This window comes from Mesoplodon densirostris, chromosome 12 (genome assembly GCF_025265405.1).
Source record: "Mesoplodon densirostris isolate mMesDen1 chromosome 12, mMesDen1 primary haplotype, whole genome shotgun sequence".
Classification (NCBI taxonomy): Eukaryota; Metazoa; Chordata; class Mammalia; order Artiodactyla; family Ziphiidae; genus Mesoplodon; species Mesoplodon densirostris.
In genome coordinates this window covers 26,163,953-26,180,334 of record NC_082672.1, presented here as the reverse complement: position 1 = coordinate 26,180,334, position 16,382 = coordinate 26,163,953, and the positions used below count along the sequence as shown (strand labels likewise).

Sequence of the window (16,382 nt, the reverse complement as noted above, 5' to 3'; positions counted from 1 at the left end):
CTTCAACATTTTTTTTTAACATCTTTATTGGAGTATAATTGCTTTAGAGTGTTGTGTTAGTTTCCGCTGTATAACAAAGTGAATCAGCTATATGCATATGTATATCACCATATCCTCTCCCTCTTGCGTCTCCCTCCCACCCTCCCTATCCCACCCCTCTAGGTGGTTGCAAAGCACTGAGCTGATCTCCCTCTGCTGTGCAGCTGCTTGCCACTAACTATCTGTTTTACATTTGCTAGTGTATATATGTCACTGATACTCTCTCACTTGGTCCCAGCTTACCCTTCCCCCTCCCCATGTCCTCATGTCCATTCTCTACATCTGCGTCTTTATTCCTGTCCTGCCCCTAGGTTCTTCAGAAGCATTTTTTTTTTAGATTCCATATATATGTGTTAGCATATGGTATTTGTTTTTTCTCTTTCTGACTTACTTCACTCTGTATGACAGTCTCTAGGTTCATCCACCTCACTACAAATAACTCAGTTTCATTTCTTTTTATGGCTGAGTAATATTCCATTGTATATATGTGCCACATCTTCTTTATCCATTCATCTGTCGATGGACACTTAGGTTGCTTTCATATCCTGGCTATTGTAAATAGTGCTGCAATGAACATTGTGGTACATGACTCTTTTTGAATTATGGTTTTCAGGGTATGTGCCATTAGTGGGATGCAGCGTCATATGAGTTCTATTTTTAGTTTTTTAAGGAGCCTCCATACTGTTTTCCATAGTGGCTGTATCAATTTACATTCCCACCAGCGGTGCAAGAGGGTTCCCTTTTCTCCACACCTTCTCCAGCATTTATTGTTTCTAGATTTTTTGATGATGGCCATTCTGACCGGTGTGAGATGGTATCTCATTGTAGTTCTGATTTGCATTTCTCTAATGATTAGTGATATTGAGCATCCTTTCCTGTGTTTGTTGGCAGTCTGTATATCTTCTTTGGAGAAATGTCTATTTAGGTCTACTGCCCGTTTTTGGATTGGGTTGTTTGTTTTTTTAACATTGAGCTTCATGAGCTGCTTGTAGATTTTGGAGATTAATCCTTTGTCAGTTGCTTCATTTGTAAATATTTTCTCCCATTCTGAGGGTTGTCTTTTCCTCTTGTTTATAGTTTCCTTTGCTGTGCAAAAGCTTTTAAGTTTCATTAGGTCCCATTTGTTTATTTTTGGTTTTATTTCCATTTCTCTAGGAGGTAGGTCAGAAAGGATCCTGCTGTGATTTATGTCATAGAGTGTTCTGCCTGTTTTCCTCTAAGAGTTTGATAGTGTCTGGCCTTACATTTAGGTCTTTAATCCATTTTGAGTGTATTTTTGTGTGTGATGTTAGGAAGTGTTCTAATTTCATTCTTTTACATGTAGCTGTCCACTTTTCCCAACACCACTTATTAAAGAGGCTGTCTTTTATCCATTGTATACTCTTGCCTCCCTTATCAAAGGTAAGGTGACCATATGTGCATGGGTTTATCTTCGGGCTATCTATCCTGTTCCATTGATCCATATTTCTGTTTTTGTGCCAGTACCATACTGTCTTGATTACTGTAGCTTTGTAGTATAGTCTGAAGTCAGGGAGCCTTATTCCTCCAGCTCTGTTTTTCTTTCCCAAGACTGCTTTGGATATTCAGGGTCTTTTGTGTTTCCATACAAATTGTGAATTTTTTTGTTCTAGTTCTGTGAAAAATGCCATTGGTAGTTTGATAGGGATTGCGTTGAATCTGTAGATTGCTTTGAGTAGTATAGTCATTTTCACAGTGTTGATTCTTCCAATCCAAGAACATGGTGTATCTCTCCATCTGTTGGTATCATCTTTAATTTCTTTCATCAGTGTCATAATTTTCTGCATACAGGTCTTTTGTCTCATTAGGTAAGTTTATACCTAGGTATTTTATTCTTTTTGTTGCAGTGGTAAATGGGAGTGTTTCCTTAATTTCTCTTTCAGATTTTTTGTCATTAGTATATAGGAATGCAAGAGATTTCTGTGCATTAATTTTGGTTCCTGCTACTCTACCAGATTCATTGATTAGCTCTAGTAGTTTTCTGGTAGCATCTTTGGGATTCTCTATGTAAAGTGTCATGTCATCTGCAAACAGTGACGGTTTTACTTCTTCTTTTCCAATTTGGATTCCTTTTATTTCCTTTTCTTCTCTGATTGCTGTGGCTAAAACTTCCAAAACTATGTTGAATAGTGGTAAGAGTGGGCAACTTTGTCTTGTTACTGATCTTGGAGGAAATGGTTTCAGTTTTTCACCATTGAGGACGATATTGGCTGTGGGTTTGTCATATATGGCTTTTATTATGTCAAGGAAAGTTCCCTCTATGCCTACTTTCTGCAGGGTTTTTATGATAAATGGGTGTTGAATTTTGTCAAAAGCTTTCTCTGCATCTATTGAGATGATCATATGGTTTTTCTCCTTCAATTTGTTAATATGGTGTATCACATTGATTGATTTGCATATATTGAAGAATCCTTGCATTCCTGGGATAAACCCCACTTGATCCTAGTGTATGATCCTTTTAATGTGCTGTTGGATTCTGTTTGCTAGTATTTTGTTGAGGATTTTTGCATCTATGTTTATCAGTGATATTGGCCTGTAGTTTTCTTTCTTTGTGACATCCTTGCCTGGTTTTGGTATCAAGGTGACGGTGGCCTCGTAGAATGAGTTTGGGAGTGCTCCTCCCTCTGCTATATTTTGGAAGAGTTTGAGAAGGATAGGTGTTAGCTCTTCTCTAAATGTTTGATAGAATTCGTCTGTGAAGCCATCTGGTCCTGGATTTTTGTTAGGTGGAAGGGTTTTTTTGTGTGTGTGTGTGTGGTATACGGACCTCTCACTGTTGTGGCCTCTCCCGTTGTGGAACACAGGCTCTGGACACACAGGCTCAGCAGCCATGGCTCACGGGCCCAGCCACTCCACAGCATGCCGGATCTTCCCGGACTGGGGCACGAACCCATGTCCCCTGCATCAGCAGGTGGACTCTCAACCACTGTGCCACCAGGGAAGCCCTGTTGGAAGATTTTTAATCACACTTTCAATTTCAATGCTTGTGATTGGTTTATATTTTCTATTTCTTCCTGGTTCAGTCTTGGAAGGTTGTGCTTTTCTAAGAATTTGTCCATTTCTTCCTGGTTTTCCATTTTATTGGCATATAGTTTCTTGTAGTAATTTCTCATGATCCTTTCTTTGTATTGCTGCAGTGTCAGTTGTTATTTCTCCTTTTTCATTTCTAATTCTATTGATTTGAGTCTTCTCCCTTTTTTTCTTGATGAGTCTGGCTAATGGTTTATCAATTTTGTTTATCTTCTCAAAGAACCAGCTTTTAGTTTTATTGCTCTTTGCTATTGTTTCCTTCATTTCTTTTTCATTTATTTCTGATCTGATCTTTATGATTTTTTTTCCTTCTGCTAACTTTGGGGATTTTTTTTTTGTTCTTTCTCTAATTGCTTTAGGTGTAAAGTTAGGTTGTTTGAGATTTTTCTTGTGTCTTGAGGTAGGATTGTATTGCTATAAACTTGCATCTTAGAACTGCTTTTGCTGAATCCCATAGGTTTTGGGTCATCGTGTTTTCATTGTCATTTGTTTCTAGGTATTTTTTGATTACGTCTTTGAGTTCTTCAGTGATCTCTGGTTATTTAGTAGTGGTATTGTTTAGCCTCCATGTGTTTGTATTTTTTACAGATTTTTTCGTGTATTTGATATCTAGTCTCATAATGTTGTGGTTGGAAAAGATACTTGATACGATTTCAATTTTCTTAAATTTACCAAGGCTTGATCTGTAACCCAAGATATGGTCTATCCTGGAGAATGTTCCATGAGCACTTGAGAAGAAAGTGTATTCTGTTGTTTTTGGATGGAATGTCCTATAAATATCAATTAAGTCTATTTTGTTTAATGTGTCATTTAAAGCTTGTGTTTCCTTATTTATTTTCATTTTGGATGATCTGTCCATTGGTGAAAGTGGGGTGTTAACGTCCCCTACTGTGATTGTGTTACTTTCGATTTCCCCTTTTATGGCTGTTAGCATTTGACTTATGTATTGAGGTGCTCCTATTTTGGGTGCATAAATATTTACAATTCTTATATCTTCTTCTTGGATTGATCCCTTGATCATTATGTAGTGTCCTTCTTTGTCTCTTGTAATAGTCTTTATTTTAAAGTCTATTTTGTCTGATACAAGAATTGCTACTCCAGCTTTCTTTTTTTTAATTTATTTACTTTTTATTTATTTGTTTTTGGCTCAGTTGGGTCTTTGTTGCTGTGCGCTGGCTTTCTCTAGTTGCGGCGAGCAGGGGCTACTCTTCATTGCGGTGCTCAGGCTTCTCATTGTAGTGGCTTCTCTTGTTGCAGAGCACAGGCTCTAGGCACATGGGCTTCAGTAGTTGTGGCACGTGGGCTCAGTAGTTGTGGCTCTCGGGCTCTAGAACGCAGCCTCAGTAGTTGTGGTGCATGGGCTTAGTTGCTCCATGGCATGTGGGATCTTCCCAGACCAGGGATTGAACCCGTGTCCCCTGCATTGGCAAGCGGATTCTTAACCACTGCACCACTAGGGTAGTCCCTCCAGCTTTCTTTTGATTTCCATTTGCATGGAATCTCTTTTTCCATCCCTTCACTTTCAGTGTGTATGTGTCCCTAGGTCTGAAGTGGGTCTCTTGGAGACAGCATATGTATGGGTCTTGTTTTTTTTTTTTTTTTTTTTCTTTTTGCGGTATGCGGGCCTCTCACTGTTGTGGCCTCTCCCGTTGCGGAGCACAGGCTCCGGATGCGCAGGCCCAGCGGCCATGGCTCACGGGCCCAGCCGCTCCGCGGCATATGGGATCCTCCCAGACCGGGGCACGAACCCGTATCCCCTGCATCGGCAGGCGGACTCTTAACCACTGCGCCACCAGGGAGGCCCTGGGTCTTGTTTTTGTATCCATTCAGCCAGTCTATGTCTTTTGGTTGGAGCATTTAATCCATTTACATTTAAGGTAATTATTGATATGTATGTTCCTATTGCCATTTCCTTAATTGTTTTGGGTTTTTTATTGTAGATCTTTTCCTTCTCTTGTGTTTCCTGCCTAGAGAAGTTCCTCTAGCATTTGTTTGAAAGGTGGTTTGGTGGTGCTGAATTCTCTTAGCTTTTGTTTGTAAAGGTTTTAATTTCTCCATTGAATCTGAATGAGATCCTTGCTGGGTAGAGTAATCTTTGTTGTAGGTTTTTCCCTTTCATCACTTTAAATATGTCCTGTCACTCCCTCTGGCTTGCAGAGTTTCTGCTGAAAGATCAGCTGTTAACCTTATGGAGATTCCCTTGTATGTTATTTGTTGCTTTTCCCTTGCTGCTTTTAATATTTTTCTTTGTATTTAATTCTTGATAGTTTGATTAATATGTGTCTCAGCATGTTTCTCTTTGGGTTTATCCTGTATGCGACTTCCTGGACTTGATTGACTATTTCCTTTCCCATGTTAGGGAAGTTTTCTATAATCTCTTCAAATATTTTCAAATATTTTCTCAGACCCTTTCTTTTTCTCCTCTTCTTCTGGAACCCCTATAATTTGAATGTTGGTGCATCTAATATTGTCCCAGAGGTCTCTGAGACTGTCCTCAATTCTTTTCATTCTTTTTTCTTTATTCTGCTCCCTGGCACTTATTTCCACCATTTTATCTTCCAGCTCACTTATCTGTTCTTCTGCCTCAGTTATTCTGTTATTGATTCCTTCTAGAGTATTTTTAATTTCAGTAATTGTGTTGTTCACCACTGTTTGTTTGCTCTTTAGTTCTTCTAGATCCTTGTTAAATGTTTCTTGTATTTTCTCCTTCTGTTTCTGAGATTTTAGGTCATCTTTACTATCATTACTCTGAATTCTTTTTCAGGTAGGTTGCCTATTTCATCTTCATTTATTTGGTGTTGTAGGTTTTTACCTTAGTTCTTCGTCTGTAACATATTTTTTGTCGTTCAATTTTGTTTTTTGATGGGTGCTTCTGTATTCCTGTCTTATTGGTTCTTTGGCCTGAGACATCCAGCACTGGAGTTTGCAGGCAGTTGGATAGAGCTGGGTCTTGGTGCTGAGATGAGGACCTCTGTGAGGCCTTACTCCAATTGATATTCCCTGGGGTCTGAGGTTCTCTGTTAGTCCAGAGGTTTGGACTCAGAGGTCCCACCACAGGAGCTCAGGCCTGACCTCCAGCCTGGGAACCAAGATCCCGCAAGCATGTGGCAGGCGAAGTAATGGTCACCCAAAGACACAGACATCCAAATCCCTGGAACCGCCTGGCTGGTGCATGGCAATGGGGACCCAGAGGCGCTGGAGGGGCAGGGCAGTGGCCTCAGGTGCACAGGGCAGCCTGGTGTTCTCAGAGTAAGAGCCAGGCCATTTGCACTGCCCAGCGTGCCAGGGACTCCACCTGGGCTTGACAGGCCCGGATTCACGTCCGAGGTGGCTTCAGCTATTTTTAACTTAGATCCAATTTGCCAATTTTCTTATACATATCAGTTAATTTTCAAGATTCATGTAAGATCTACAGTACATGTTTGGCTGCTCCATCTCTTGAGTCCTTGTCAATCTATAGATTTTCCTCTCTAACTCTCTTTTACGTCTTTGCAATTTATTTGTTGAAGAAGTGAGGTTCTTTGTCACGTAGAGTTTTCCATTTGGATTTTATTGGTTGCTCCCCTTACAGTAGTGTATAACGTTTTTCTTTCCCCTGCATATCCTATTAATTAGCTTGTCCACCCCCACTTATATTTTGAGGTTCATGAGAATTCCTTGTCACCTGGTTTTCTTATATTTATTGTCCATGACTTTGGTTTTGGCTCCTATTAATGGGGATATTCAAAATTGGGGAAGTAGGTTTTTTTTAATGAGAATATTTCAACATTGCATCTTCTCATACAGTTTCTTTTGCTGGAAAATTAGAAGTATTAAAATAAGATATAGAGTGAGCTATTTTGTATATTCCACTCTAAATACTTTTGTACCTCAGTAAACAAACTGTGGTATATACATACAATGGAATATAATTCATCCATAAAAAGGAATGAAGTTATGATAAATGCTACAACATGGATGTACCTTGAAAACATTATGCTAAGTGAAATAAGCCAGGCACAGTTTAGCAGGTGCTGGAGTGATGTGGAGAATGCAGAGTTGTTGCTTACTGGTTATAGTTTCTCTTTGAGGTAATGAAAAAGTCTTGGAAATTAATTGTAATGATGGTTGCACAACATCATATGTGTAATTAATACTACTGAATTACACATGTAAAAATGGTTAAAATGGCAATTTTTGTTATATATATTTATAATAATTTTTTTAAAAAGGATTAAAGTGATGGAACTAAAAGGATATTATTACTTTGCTATCATCAACTTCCAATGAATCTAACAATTATTTCATGTAGTAGAATTTACATACCACATCACCTACTTCCTGAAGGGGAATAAGGAAGACACTTGAACAGTATTTTTTTTTCTTTGACTTTGTCAGAACATGTAAATCATAATTTATCCATGCTTATAGGCACTGAGGGCTACCTTACAGGGTGATGCCTTATACCCATATAGCACCTGGTAGTTTTCAGAAGCCTTTTATATATAGTGTTTAGTTTGGTCTTGTGATGATTCTGTATTATATTTGACCGAATTTCACAGAGGTCTGCTTTTGGTTTCCAGGTCTGATAGAAGTCTGGATCATCCTGCTGGAGCAGCTCACAGCAGCTGTGTCTAACTGTCCACGTCAGCACCAACCCCCGACCTTGGATTTGCTCTTTGAGCTGTTGAGAGATGTTACCAAAACACCTGGTAAATATTTCTATGTCTATCTTTTGAGGGAGTTTGTTATACATATAACTTTTTTCAGGAAGGTATTTGTATGAGTGTCTATTTCACTGATGTAACCCCAGAGAGCATAATAGATGCTCGATATATATATTTGTTGAACATTTAAGACACGTCCTTGTATTGTTTATGGGTTTCCCACCAGTCCATTTATAAATAATGGGTGGTGGCCAGGTAGGTGAATGTGTAGAACCCCACTATATTCAGGCCAATGCTGTGGTAGCAATGTCCCCTTGAGCCAGTTGGCTTTGCTCTGTTCTATGGTTACAGCCTTCCTCTGTGGCTGGGTCTCATATACTCCTGGCCCCAGGGCTGTCAGGAGGGCTTAACAGGTCTACCACTGACATGAACCAACCACTCAAATATATGAAGACAGCAACATCTTAATTGTATAAGGGTCATAGGTGATTATATTTGGGAAAAGACATCTAGTGAGTTCCTGATAGTACAAGAAATGGCCTTTGGGAATTTATTTCTTGTTCTGAATTAGTCAAGGTTAGCATGCACACTTACTCATCCAAATTTTCCCAAGATTGGAGAAATTTTTTATAGAAATTTTGGTTTTCACTAACAGAATCAGAACCACCAATGAAACCACTAGTTTAATTCTTCAGTAATAAGAGGAGTTTTGTATTCAGTATAAACTGATGAAGACTTGATAAGTGATACTGTTTTAAGATCCATAGCAAAGTTTATATCAGAATTTTTTTCAGGAACACCATTATAGCTACTCCTACACATTAAAAATTTAAAGACTTTCTATCCAAGAATAAGCAGCTATCTTATAGAATTAATTAATATGCCACTATTTCTAAATCTGTTTTATTGGTCAGTATCATTTTCTACTACTCAGTGTGTATGAAGAGCGTTTTAGCCCAATAATTCTACTTCTAGAAATCTATCAAAGGAAATTAACAGTAATGAAGATAACATTCTATATATAATGATGTTTGATGAAGCATCTTGAATACCAAAATAATTATGAACACCCTAAATGGGTTAAATAAGTTATGGTAAAAGCATGTAAATATCTACAGGCATTAAAATGAATATCTGAATAATATTTAATGACATCAATAATTGTTTATAGGGCATTATGTTAAAATATATATAGCGTGGAGTACAATCTCAACTTTATGAGAAACATTTATAAATATACACATACACCCAAAGATAATACATTCAAAAAGTACTAGAAGGAAATACATCAAAATATTTTCTTCTTCTTTATATTCTCATGTGTTTTCTGTGTTTATTATGAAAAGGATACCTTGCTTTTGTAGTCAGAATTTTAAAAATCCATCAACATTTCCACAAATATTTTTATTACAGTGTTGTTCATAAAGCAAAATATAGAAACATCTTAAATTTCCATCAGTAAGGGAATGGATAAGTAAACTAATGCATATACAGTTTGAATAGTTTGGAACAGTATGTGGTAATAAAAATGAGGAATATCTAATTTGCTGACACAGAATGATCTCTAACTTGTAACTGTTATGGGCAAAAAATCAACATGCAGACCAAGGTTTACCTTATCCCATTTATATAAAAGTAATTTTAAAAACCCTATATTTCTCTTTGTTTCATATATATATATGTACTCTTAGTGTCATATAAATATACTTACTTACAGTTCAAAGGGTGAACTTTTTCTTATATGTGTATATGTATTTGTATGTTTATGGGGACTAAGGAATTGATCAAGTGATACTTTCACTTTATCAGTATTATTTGAATTTTAACAAGTATATTTATGTATTATGTAATTAAAATCATGCAGAAACAAAAAAGAAAAATGTCACCAAAGACCATATATTTCCCAATCAGTGGTAAATTCTTTTTCCTTGCTCCTTCTCAGAATGGGGAGCTCCAGCGAAAGAGGAAAGAGGTGGGAAGCTCTCTGCCGTCACTTGGTGCTGCCATTTTGTTGCAGGAGAGGTGCTAAGATCACAATTCTGATGCTGACCTTTCTTTTTCAGGACCAGGGTTTGGCATCTATGCAGTTGTTCACCTTCTCCTTCCTGTGATGTCCCTTTGGCTTCGCCGTAGCCATAAAGACCATTCTTACTGGGACGTGGCCTCTGCTAACTTCAAGCATGCCATTGGTCTGTCCTGTGAGCTGGTGGTGGAGCACATTCAGAGCTTCATCCATTCAGGTATCTATGGTGCCAAAGCAGCTCATGCTGAGTAGTTGTTTAGTAGACAGCAGCATTGTCTAGAAGTGCTTAGTAAACACCAGTGCATGATTTTTGTCCTGGGAATTATTAAAATAGAATTATGTGGTTAGTGCCAGCCTTCTAATAGTAGGTTGTCAAGAAGAAAATTGGTACCCCTGTGTCCTCTACAAAATTATCAAACAGAATGCTTAAAATACATGTGTGACTAAAAATAAAACACCTAATGAGGTCTAGGATATCTGTGCATTAGGAGAGGGGAGGCAAATTCAAGTATATAATAAATTAAAAAAGAAGAAATACCCCTCTAGGCTGGGGGGTAAGGGAGAGAGTTTATCCTATTGTCCTGCTGCATCTGGGGAGGCTAAATGGAAGAGGCAGGGTTTTAGAAAAGGCTCAAATTATGGGCAAGAGGTTACTTTACTTAACAGATTATGGGGGAAGGGGGGTCTTAATATCTGTGGCACTTTGAAAAAGATTTGAAAGTGTGGGGTGGATAGTATGCTGAAGTCAGCAGACAGAGAGGGAGCTGTTATGTCAGCTGTGGTACCAGTGGAGCAGCATTTGTGAAATAGATTCTTGCCATGGAAAGATCTGGAAATTTGGGAGCAGGAGGAATCTTGCTACTAGCCCTAAGGGTTATAAAGAAAAGGGAAAGACATACAGAAGTTTAAGGGAAGAGGTGAGGTCAGAGGCTCCCTTGTTGGCGAGGTTAGAGAAACTCATGAGAACTTGGCCCCAAGGAAGAGTCAAAAAGCAAAGATAAGAAATGGGGGTCTCCACTAAGCTTAGTAAGGACAATTTGCCCTGCAAAAAACACACCGATCGAGAAAGAAGAAAAATGGGTATCTCCACATGCAGGCACTAACTGCAGTATGTAGACATACTGTAAACAGACATACCATATACATACTGTAGTATGCAGTGGTAGAGTTTCTGTCCAGGTCCTGGCTTTGCACAGCTCAGGACCCTTGAGGATTCCACTGAGAATTGGTTCTGTGGCATCGCAAGGACTTTGTGGAAAAGAACACTGGCATATTCCTTGAACTGGGCAAACAGAATGTGATTTTGGGAGGTCTTAATTTCTTTAGTCTGGGGACAGCATGCAGACTGAAGCCAAACTGAAAAGGTTCAAGAAGTGGTAGTTGGTATGAGAAGATTTTTTGTTTACTAAGAGCATTTAATTCAATCTAATTCAAGGATCAGCTGTAAGGAATGTTTGTTTTATCTTTCCCTTTAAGAATTAAAATTTTTTACTAGCTAGTATTCAGGCTATATAATAGTATATGTTCTATTTTGCTGAGCAGAGGAATTATATACTTTGAAAAGTGTACATCAACACATTAAAGCGAGCCACATGCATTTCATCTTGATATATCTAGAAATGGATGAAACAAGCTAAAATTAGGTAAAACCAAGATAATTTTTGCTGTAATGAGTGTTTTGTTTTTGTTGTTATTGTTATGGCCATTTTTCTCATGGTTCTATTTCCCAGATACTTGTATATTTTTTGCATCATTTAGCCTTTCCTCTTTTGCTGTAGTATAGATGCCGTCCAGCCCCTTCCTTTGCAATACCACTGAGTGCAGTCTTGCTTTGATTTTCCTGCAGACATCAGGTACGAGAGCATGCTCAACACCATGCTGAAGGACCTCTTTGAGTTGCTGGTGGCGTGTGTGGCCAAGCCCACAGAAACCATCTCCCGCGTGGGCTGCTCCTGCATTAGGTGACATAAAGGTTCCCTGGCTCTCCACAAAACTGGAGTTTTTATTATGAAATCCAGGGGAATTTAATTCTTTGATGGTAGCAGTCTACTTATAAAAATGACTGTGCTACTAAACTCTTCATTTCATCCAGTCAGCAAATATTTATGGTGTAAGTCATGATACAGGGTGCTCCGCTGCCCAGAAAGTGATGTGACCAAGGTCCCTACCCGCAGGGAGCATACAACCTGTTCTAAAGGGCAGAACAAAGAGAGTTATGGGAGAAGTGATAATAGGAAGGAGGGACTATAAATGCCATGAAAGGACGAGACGCCTGGAGAGTAGAGCAGTCAGCAAGACCTTCCGTAGTAATGATACTTGGTCGGATCTGCCAAGGTGGGTTAGCTTCCGCTAGGTGGCAACTTTGTAAGCAGAAGAACAGCATGAACACACATATGGAGATAAGAGTTACAAGTGGCAAGAGGGTTTTATCTTGTTATGTGTAGAGAAGTAGTGGCAAATTGGGCTGGAATGGGAAAATTAGAATATATACATGCAAGCCTAAGTTTAAACATCGGCCTATTGTAGTGGGGATCCACTGATATTTTCTTTACATTAAACGGGTTAGGAAGTAGTATTAGGACAATGGCATACCAGATGGGCCGAAGGCAAGAGTGACAAAAGACAGCAAGACTTGGAACTATAGACTAAATCTAGGCACGTGTCTGGAAGGACCTACCTACCTTTTGTGACAAGAAAATATATGAATTCAAGACTTCTTTCCTTTTTTCTCCTGGCAGGTACGTCCTCGTGACAGCGGGCCCCGTGTTCACAGAGGAGATGTGGAGGCTGGCTTGCTGTGCCCTGCAGGATGCCTTCTCGGCCACGCTCAAGCCAGTGAAGGTAAGTCACTCAGAGGAGAGACCAGGGCACCTCCAGCCTTCCTCAGCTCCCTGATGCTCCTCAAGTTGGGTCGCCTGGATTCCGCCTCCCTCCTTGTAGCAGGCGGTCTCACTTGGTGGGAACAAGGTAGCTGGATCAGTACTTTGTCCCAGACACAGTGACGGTGGCAGAACAAAGACAGGGCCTGGAGCCACAAACTCAGCTGCACCCAGCTAACGACTGCTGTGTTTCTTCCCAGGATCTGCTGGGCTGCTTCCACAGCGGCACCGAGAGCTTCAGCGGGGAAGGCTGCCAGGTGAGGGTGGCGGCCCCATCCTCCTCCCCCAGTGCTGAGGCCGAGTACTGGCGCATCCGAGCCATGGCTCAGCAGGTAAGGGTGGGGCTTTTGATCCCAGGGGCTCTGGAAGCTTGAGATATTGCTAGGGGTCATTTCTGAAGGCCGTGCATCACCACACTGCCTTTCATTCCTTTAGGGACATATGTGTCCCGGCTCTGAGCTCTGGCCAGTGCTGTTCTTTTCCAGAAATCACTTGAACCTAGTCAACAGCGTTATGGTCCTCTCACCATTTGTAGCTTGTTACATCCACCAGTACACTGATCAAATAGGGTCCTTTTCCACCCAGCCACTGCACTCCATACATAACTTGACTTGTACTACTTATGTTATAAATAGTTACTGAAATACTACTGTTAATGCTAGGCTATGAGTGTCTAAAACTGGTAAACTTATTTTTTTCCTATATCTCCCATACCCAGCAAAGAGCTTAACATTTACAAGTTGTTTAATAAATTTGAGTTGAATGTTAACTAATCAGTAAAATTAAGATGTACTTATCTGTGCAGTAATCACCATGTACCAATGACTTTTTCTTCTGACACATGGCAGAAGTCACAAAAGTTGGTTGTAAGCTGATGAGTCAGAAGCAGAGAACATATTCTGTATATTGGTAGTCCTAGAGCAGGGCAGAGAGAAGGCACTTAGTAAATATTTCTTGAGTCAATGAATCACTAAATTACAGAAGTCCTTAATGGAATTTCCCCTTAGCACACTGATAACCCAGGATGCCCCATCAACAAAAAGAACTCAGTCACGTTCACCATATTAGTTGAGAAGTTTCCTGCCAGGTCTGGCTTCTGAAGCGCTTTCCCCAGCTCTACTCAGAGAGTGGGACAAGAACCTCCCACCTTCAACTACTCACATCTGCTGAGCACATTCCTAACATCCCGGACACGGGTTCTGGCCAGGAACCATAACAGAGAAGGCAAGAGGGTGGTCCTCCTCTGAAGGGGTGGCCTCTCTAAGTAGAAAGCCTTCACAGCTGACTAGATGAGGAATTTTCCCATGTGCATCCAGCAGTCTTTCCACCCACAGCAAGAATATGAAAATGGAATCCTGTTCTGAAATAGTTAATGGAGAAGAACAGCAGAAAACAGTTCGTGAATCTTTCATTTCTTCATATTACTTTCTTCTTCAGTCCCAAACCTTCTCCCATATTTACTCTTCAGGTAACCCAGTATTCAATGATCTGATAATTTAACAAGATTTGGAAAGAAAAAATTCCTTAAGAATACTCAGGTTTCCAAAGGGAAGTAGTGAAGGTGTATGTCAAATGAAATCATTTAGATCAGAATCCGAGAAGTGGCTACTGTTTTCTAAGTCACTTCTCCCATTGTCTGTTAATAGAGCAGCATGGCCACAGCAGCAGCCCTGACAGGAGAAGTCCCAATTAGTTTCCTGTTCCTGCATGGTTTAGAATATGTACCAACAGACATCTAAAGCAGAGAAGACCTCTTACAAACATAGCCCCTTTTTATTTACTCTTAACTAACATTAAATGTCAGTCCTTGCTATTTGGAGTGTAATGACTTGTCACATGGCAGAAGCAGTAGTGTTATTACTGTTCGTGCCAGCAGCTAACTTTTATTGAGTATTTACTCTTCTGTTCTAATGCTTTGCATATGTCAATACACACATATTAATTCATTTAATTCTCTCAACAAACATACCAGTAGGAAATCATTACCAACCTCATTTTATTTTTTTATTTTTATTTTTTTTAAATTTTTTGCTTTATAATAAATTTAATCAGTTATACATACACATATGTTTCCATATCCCCTCCCTTTTGCATCTCCCTCCCACCGTCCCTATCCCACCCCTCCAGGCGGTCACAAAGCACTGAGCTGATCTCCCTGTGCTATGCGGCTGCTTCCCACTAGCTATCTACCTTACGTTTGGTAGTGTATATATGTCCATGCCGCAAGCAGCTCACTCTTTCTACTCATTTTTTCACCTTTAAAATGAGGTTGAGGAGGGTAAGCTCCAACCTCATTTTAAAGGTGAAAAAATGAGTAGAAAGAGTGAGCCACTTGCCGAAGGCCATCCAGCTGATCCCTGGCAGAGGCAGGTTGAGGATGGTGGCGCTCTGACCTGTACCTTTGTATACGTGTGCAGGTGTTTATGTTGGACACCCAGAGCTCCCCAAAGACTCCAAACAACTTTGATCATGCTCAGTCCTGTCAGCTCATTATTGAACTCCCTCCTGATGAGAAGCCAAATGGACACACCAAGAAAAGGTAAGCAGCCAAGCACTTATAAATAGGAAAGTTCATTTCTGAAAGCAAAATCCTGTTAGCATTTTAACCAAGTTTCACATGTGTTCATTTGCTAGGGCTGCCATAACAAAGTACACAGACTGGGTGGCTTAAACCACAGGAATTTAATTTCTCACAGTTCTGGAGCCTAGAAGTCCAAGATCAGGGTGTCAGCCATGTTGGTTTCTTCTGAGGCCTCCCTCCTTGGCTTCTAGATGAATGTCCGTTCCCTGTGTCTTTACATGGTCTTTCCTCTGTATATGTCTTTGTGCAAATTTCCTCCTCTTAGGAGGACACCAGTCATATTGGATTAAGGCCCATCCTAATGCCCCCATTAACCCAATTATTTCTTTAAAGACCCTTTTTCCAAGTATACATTCTGTGATACTATGGATTAGGACTTCCATGTATGAATTTGGCGGAGGGGGACACAACTCACTGTATCTATAGCATCATACATATCATAATCCTTTTTAAAAAAATAATATGAGGCCTGATTCATATTGTTTCAGTGAGAAATACATCATTAACTTCTCATGAGCAGTACAGCTGTTAGGATACAGAAAGCTCAGTGCATGCCACAAGAAACTTGCCCTTTCTTTTTAAATACTATCATCCTGCCAAAAAAACATTGTTCCTAGAGTTTAGGATGAAGCCAGTGACTGAAAGTTCCCATTTTAAAACTTCTGACACACTAATAATAATGATGATAAGTATTTGAGTGCAATAGATGAAGTACAGGGAGTAGGTAGTACACTTCCACTTGTGCACGAGGAAACATTCAGGGAGACTGTGAAGCAGGGGAGCTGGAATCAAAACCAGGTCTAGCTGAGCACAATGCCTGTGTCCTTGACCATTTCCATGTTAGGGAGAGAGTGTGATTTTTCCAAAAGTTACTAGGTAGCATAGCAGTTTGATTAATATACCTATTTGGGTGAAATTTCCAGGTACTAATTTTTTTTAGTCAAGTGTGTGTGGTACACACAGAAGACTATGTGGAAGGTTCAAAGGTTATCAAGCATGAATAAAAAGTGAAATAACTATGAACCTGCCACTGCACTTCAGAGGTAGAACGTTACCAATATCCCACGTACTCCTCCCAATTCTGTGCCCTGCTTCCCTCCACTGCCGATCATGCAAAAGTGTTGGGCATTTTTATCTATTCTGCATACCAGTGATTGTGCACTCCT

General features: G+C 39.8%; 1 protein-coding gene across 1 annotated transcript in view; it reads left to right on the top strand.

Moving 5' to 3' along the window:
* ARFGEF3 (ARFGEF family member 3) overlaps positions 1 to 16,382 on the top strand; it is a 127,346-nt gene that overhangs the window by 95,733 nt on the left and 15,231 nt on the right. The window contains exons 24-29 of the mRNA XM_060114612.1: positions 7,650 to 7,778; positions 9,797 to 9,973; positions 11,603 to 11,717; positions 12,495 to 12,597; positions 12,836 to 12,967; positions 15,053 to 15,174. Coding sequence (XP_059970595.1) covers positions 7,650 to 7,778; positions 9,797 to 9,973; positions 11,603 to 11,717; positions 12,495 to 12,597; positions 12,836 to 12,967; positions 15,053 to 15,174 — 778 coding nt within the window. The remainder of the gene's footprint in view (positions 1 to 7,649; positions 7,779 to 9,796; positions 9,974 to 11,602; positions 11,718 to 12,494; positions 12,598 to 12,835; positions 12,968 to 15,052; positions 15,175 to 16,382) is intronic.